Below are 6,426 nucleotides of genomic sequence, written 5' to 3' on the forward strand. Positions count from 1 at the left end.
TCTTTCCTTCAACAGACAGACTAGACTGAACCTTTTTCCAGCCACACTAATAATATCCATACTTCATAACAATTACTGGGCTGGACCTTCAGCTTTATGTGCCTATTCTTTCTGTAGTCTGAGCGGGAAAATAACTGTTTCACTAATATGAGCATGTTAAGCTCTGAGTGCATTCTGTGTTCAGATACAGTTATTTCCATTATTACTCACTGATTCCCACAAGTCATCCTACCTCTGACCTCCAGCACAATGTCAGCATTCCCATCAAATTAGTGGTGTAAGAGTCAGCAAAATGCAAGGCTATCTATCTCCTCAGTTAATTTTTAGCAGATCTATTTGTTCTCTGTTTTTCTGTTATTTTAAATATTTTATTTTAGCCACACAAAGAGAAAAAAACCTTTCACTAATTGGTTTTTGGCTTCTTTAGCAAAATTTGGCTCCATTTGGCAGTGCTTAAGAGCTGTACTTTACATCTTCCAAAGCAAAGATTCTCCTCTTGATCAAAATCTTCTTAAAACATCTTCACTTACTCCTAAAATTTCTTTTGAGCTACTTGGTTGGCTGAACTGGACTGGGAACTTTAACTACCAATTTCTTCTGCTTTATTAGGACTTTCTGTGATTTTGATTTAAAGAGGTTATAAAAAAGCACTTTTAAGGCATAGTTCGTTAAAGCATACATATATTTTTAAGAACAGTGATAACAATTATTCAAGACAAATTAATTTTTTTTTAAGAATTGCATTATGAAGATGTCATGGCTTCCATTTGCTAATCTTTGCTGGATTATCTAAGATAATCAGTTAAAATTTAAAGTGCAAACCCCAAATTTAAAGAATGCTGAAAGATAAACATAAGTGAAAAAACACACTTACTCATTTTGCACCTAGATAAAAGATCAGTCTTCTTAAGTTGACCTTTTAAAATACTGCATTGGATATAAGCACTGTATGAAATGAAAATATCATATAAATGTGGGTGCAGTAAAAGCACATCAGCAAAAAGCTACTGCTGCATGGAGATTCAGGTATAAGAGTAAAATTCCAGCTATCAGATCAACATGCCTTAATATGGAATAATAATTTCATTCATTTCTGTGTAGCAACAAAACTAAGCATAAGTGTTAGGGAAATTCCAACAGTTGTACAAATTATTAGAGATAGCCAGTAGTCTTTAGAGTTTTTGAAAATATGTTTTTGAAGGAGTCAGTCTCTTCAATATCTGAATGGGATTCTCTTATATGGGATGGTAATCAGTGGATGCTAACTACTTTCCCCTGAGAATCAGACTTTCTTGTAACATATCAAAGCACTCAAAGTGGGAATAGAAGGCTCTGTGCTTGAAAGGTTTCACTTTCCGTAATAGACAAAGGCTGACCAAGTGTCCAGCTCAAAACCGAAGAATTCTAGAACTGTGTTTGAAAGTATCTTGGTTTGGCTTTATCACGTCATTAACTGTGACCCTTATACATTTCCAACACGCTGTCTTTGTCATTTCAGTGGAGAAATGACCAACAACAGCGAGAATTGCAATTTTACAGCCATCGACAGCTTGGCAAGGACCATGCAGCTGGGGATCTCCATCCCCACCTTCATCCTCGGGCTGGTTCTCAACACCGTGGCCCTGTTTGTGTTCTGCTGCTTTTGGAGGAAGCAGACCAAAACCTCCGTGTACATGATCAGCCTGGCGCTCGCAGATGTCCTGCTGCTGCTCTCGCTGCCGCTGAAGCTGTACTCCTCTGCCACCACGGTGCCTGGGCTGCTGTGCTCCTTCATACAGGCTCCTTATTATGTCAACACCTACACCAGCATCTTCATCATTGTCTGCATCACTGTCGACAGGTACAGGTGCATAAAGCACCCCTTTGAAGGTCGAGCTAACCAGTCCCCCAGGTGTGCTGTCTTGATTTGCTGCTTCATCTGGGCAGTAGCTTGGATCTGCAGCACCCCTATATACGTGTTTCACAAGAAGGATCTTATTACATGCTTTCACAACATGTCAGACGAGACGTGGAGTGTCCCATTAATTGTTTCTGTGGAAATATTTGGATTTCTGATCCCACTCGCAGTGATGGTTTTCTGCTCTGCTCAAACCATCTGGATTCTTCTGAATCACAAAAGTCAAGTCAAAAAGAAGGTAGAAGAAAGTGGCTCCTTACGAGTAATCGTCATCAACCTTGTGGTGTTTTTGGTGTGCTTCACACCCGTCCACCTTGGGATCTGCCTCCAGTGCCTGGTGAGGCAGCACGTGATCGTGGACTGCAGTCTGAAACAGACCATCAGCCTCTTCCTCCAGGTGTCGATGACATTTGCCAACCTGAACTGCTGCCTCGATGCCATCTTCTACTATTTTGCTGCAAAGGAATTCCGTAAGAAAACACACCTGAAAAGGGTTATTGCATCGTGTCCTGTGTTTAAGCCTTGTGCTATGCAATGGGACTGCCAGCAGTGGGAGAATGCCCCTTGCTAGGACACTGACATGGCAGGGATGGTGCCATAAGGAGAAGGACAATGTTTTTCCAGTGAATGCAAACCTGTTCCATATTTTTCTTCCCTTTAAAGAGGAGGGGGAAAAAAGTTAGATTAAGGAACCAGCATTAGCAAAGTGACAGACTCACACCAAAAGAAGCATTAACCTTGACGGTATCTACAAAATGTGAAAGGCTTGCCAGAGAAAAACTGACCAGATCACAGGAAGGCCATTTAACATCAGCTTTTGTCATAGCTGCACCAGTTTTCCTTTTACATGCGTGATCAGAAATGTCACAGTTGAGACAGATGCGACACTCACGAATCACACACACCAACTCCATTCAGAAGGGAAAAAGCTTATCTTTAATACCACTCAGCTTCTTGTATAGTTTCTTAGCTGTTTACGTAGTTTTAAAGCACAAGCTTAATTCAGCCAATCATCACACACCACTGGGTGAACACACAGTAATCATGCAGCATGTTTTTCTACCTCTAATTCAGCTATGCCTCTTTCCCACAGTCCTTCTCTAGCAGAATAGGCCTGAGCCATGATTTTCCAAAGGCAACAAGGCCTTCATTTTATAAGGTTTTACCTGTATGCAACACAGAAAGGTGTTGCTAAGAGCAAATACAGAAATAACTATTCATAACCTTTCTAACTTAGAAGGTATCTTGGCAGTTAAAAGGCAGTATCCAGCCAAAAGTCTGACTCTGCAGAAGGTCACTGTTGGAGCTCCTCTGCTTTGGGCAGCTTGGCCGGCCTGGGACAGCACTGAATCCTCCCTCCTGTAAGCATTACAGACTGCTTGCTACGAGGGACAGCAGTTTTTGCTCCTTCATGGAGGACATGCTGCCCAGAAGAGAAATCCAAGGGAGTACCTTGGGTACCAGCAATTCCTGAGCAAAAAACTTCCCTGATTACCTTTGCTGAGGAATCATTGTGGTTTTCTCCTGCAATTTTAAAACAGGCTTTGCCCATGAAAATCAAAAGAACCCATTCAAATACGAGATTTAGAGAAAGACTGAATGTATTGAACTGTGTTTCTACATCATTGTATTTCTATCAAAGACATAACATAACACATGTATGAAATCCTTGTGCATGTCTTCTTGCTCTTTCTTGGAGCAGGGGAATTAAGAAAGCAAGCCCTGCATCACAGAAGATTAGGGAGTGGCTGATATTCTCCTTTCTCCCATCTGGAAGACTGGACCAGCTCTATCCAGCTCATTCCTTAGAGAAATCCTTCTAGCCTGTACTGTACCTGTCTCAAAACATCTCTGGGCTTGCCTGAACCCTTCAGGTCAGCACTTCTGGATTGTCACCATCCTAATGCTATTTCAAAGTTCGGCTGTGAATCTAATCTAAAGGTTTCTTTGTTGCAATTTAAGCTAACAATTTCTTGAACCCTTATCTAGGAGTGGTTGGTGCTCATAGCCAGAAACACATTCACAGAAAGAAATAATTTTCTTTGCCATTCTAAAACAGCTGTGAAAATAGTGTAAGACTGCTGGTAGTCAAGTTTCTGGGGCAGGTATTCCCTTTATTCAAAATGTGAAAAGAAATTACCTTCTCTCGGTGGGAAATTAGAAAGAAAGGGGTACCGTTTTGAAAATACAATTTGCTGTCCATCGATTTCCATAGAAATGATTGACTGTGCAAGTAGGCAGCTGCACATATCTTATAGTGGGCCTAATACATTAACATTTTAAAACCTCTTAGTACTAAAACTATGACCACAGCTAAGGCAAAGAAAGATTTTTATCATCATCTTCGCTGCTTTCTGTAAAGCAGCAAGAGGAAGAGTTTTCCAAAACAGTAGATTTTCTAAACATTATTTGTTACTGCCTCGATCATTTAGAAACTTACAGATTTTCAATATGGGTTAACCTTTCTTCTTTGCACCTTTCACATTACTTTGCATACAAAATATGCGTATGAGAAAGAACATGTTTTACCAAATAAACTGTACAAGTGAAGTGTATGATTTGAAAGTACATTTTAATTTCCCAGTTTGACAGCAGTATATAATTCTCTTCTACCTACACTAGCTGCCTAAAAATTACTCAGCAGCAGCAACTGTGACCCATCACACAAGGCTAGGATTATTAATGAAGCAGTACCTTCGACTTTTAACTCATTTATCACTTGGAAAAGGTCATATTCTAATATTCAAGGGAATAAGAGCATGTACGCAGGAGGCAGAGATGGAAAGTGTGTGGGGACTCCCATCTGCAAGGGTTAGGGAAGAGTTCGATTTGCCAGGATCAGGGAGACAAAATTCCTTCATGTCAGTGCTCAGTCAGGGGTAGAGTCCCAGCACACTCAAGCAGGGAGAGACTTCACTTACAGAAAGAAATTGATGTCATTGTCTCAATGAAGGAAACAGAAGTCAGTCTATGAAAATCAGCCTCAATAACGGGCAGTGGTGGGACCCACTGTGAGCTACTGGTCTCAAGGCTCAGTCTGCTCCTGTCGTACATGGCTGCAAACCCAGACTACAAGATCTGGAAGTTGAACTGGTCTGTTTTCTTCCCATTTATTGCCACCAGGGCCACTTCTTTTTTGGCCTAAAGTGTTTTTATATATAACTCCATTTGTCTAAATTTTGCCTGTTATATAAGTAAGTGAGAGCAGCCTCTCTAAGCATGCTTGTAATTTGAGAAATGAAATGAAATTAAATGAAAATGAAATGAAGAGAAAGAAGGAAGAGAGCCCAGCTGTGTTGATTTTACAGGCTGTTACAGTAGTCCAATTTTTTAGCATAAAAAAGCACAGGTCTTTTGAGCAAGGTGTTACTTTCAATTCACTGCTTTTCAATGTGAACTTGCATTCAAATAATACACTTAAAGTCCTGTCTTTGACCTGCAGCTAAGAATACGTTTCTTTCTAAATCAGGATTTTATACACAGGCTCCTGTGTGAAATTCACTGTTAACTCTGGAGCATCTCCAGTTGGTTGTATTTTTATACCAAGACAAAGCGATGAAAATCCTTATGCAGCTTGGGAAGATACACAGCAATTTTGATGATGAATAAAACTGAAAAGCACCTGATGTTTTAAAAACCCGAAAATCTTCCTGAGCTGATACACAGGTTCAGTGCAACAGAAGCCGTTTCTTCTCTCTTGATGTTAATACACAGAAAAATGGTGGGAACCTGAATGTGAACCCCTCACATACTCAGGTCTCCTCCCACTACCTCAGTTTTACTAAAAAGTCAAAGAAGCACTGTCTTAGTGGAAAAAAACAACAAAAAAAAATCAAGTGCTAACCAGAAACACCAAAACAGTGCCTTTAAAAATTACATTTTCAGTTCTGCCCTCTTCTGTGAATTGAACAAAACCACAATTGCACAATTAACCACGGGCCTTACAGAGGAGCTGTATTTAACCCTATTTTTTCTGGACAAGGCCGTTTCAGGCCACAGGTGAGAATATTCACGAAGCAAAATTTTGTTTTTATTCAATTACACTTCTCCAACTGGGCCAAACCCCACAACATAGAAGAGGGCTGATTTTTCTTGAAGGCATTTCATTGAAGGCATCAATGGCAGATTACTCCAACATCCTACAGTTAGCATTCGTTCAACCGTCAGCATGATTCCCCAAGCTGTATTTTATAGACTCACACAATTGAAAGACAGAAGAGCATAAAAGTAGTTTGGACAAAAGGGAACAAAACCCAACCCCCAATTAAAAACAAACAAACAAAAACTCCCAGCAGACAAAACCACACAGGATTTGTTCCCCAAATTCTTTTCCTGTACCTTTGCCTGGTGGGTTATATCATCTTCATTTCCCAGGCCTGCTTGAGCACAGAACTCATTTCTAATGCTATAAAAGTACGATCAAAATAATGCTGGACTTTTTGAAAAGTTCTGTTGCCCAAGAAGTCCCTTCTAAAAGACTTTCAACAATGACAACATAAAAAAAGGAAATTCAACTGGTTTAATAGCAA

The 6,426-nt window shown here is 40.1% G+C and overlaps 1 protein-coding gene across 1 annotated transcript in view; it reads left to right on the plus strand.

Annotated features, from left to right (window-relative positions):
- GPR55 (G protein-coupled receptor 55) overlaps window positions 1-4,447 on the plus strand; it is a 7,494-nt gene extending 3,047 nt beyond the window's left edge. Inside the window, exon 3 of the mRNA XM_017728819.1 lies at window positions 1,499-4,447. Coding sequence (XP_017584308.1) covers window positions 1,506-2,468 — 963 coding nt within the window. The 5' untranslated portion in view covers window positions 1,499-1,505 and the 3' untranslated portion in view covers window positions 2,469-4,447. The remainder of the gene's footprint in view (window positions 1-1,498) is intronic.
- The last annotated feature ends 1,979 nt before the right edge of the window (window positions 4,448-6,426 follow it).

This window comes from Corvus brachyrhynchos, unplaced genomic scaffold (assembly GCF_000691975.1).
Source record: "Corvus brachyrhynchos isolate BGI_N302 unplaced genomic scaffold, ASM69197v1 scaffold223, whole genome shotgun sequence".
Classification (NCBI taxonomy): domain Eukaryota; kingdom Metazoa; phylum Chordata; class Aves; order Passeriformes; family Corvidae; genus Corvus; species Corvus brachyrhynchos.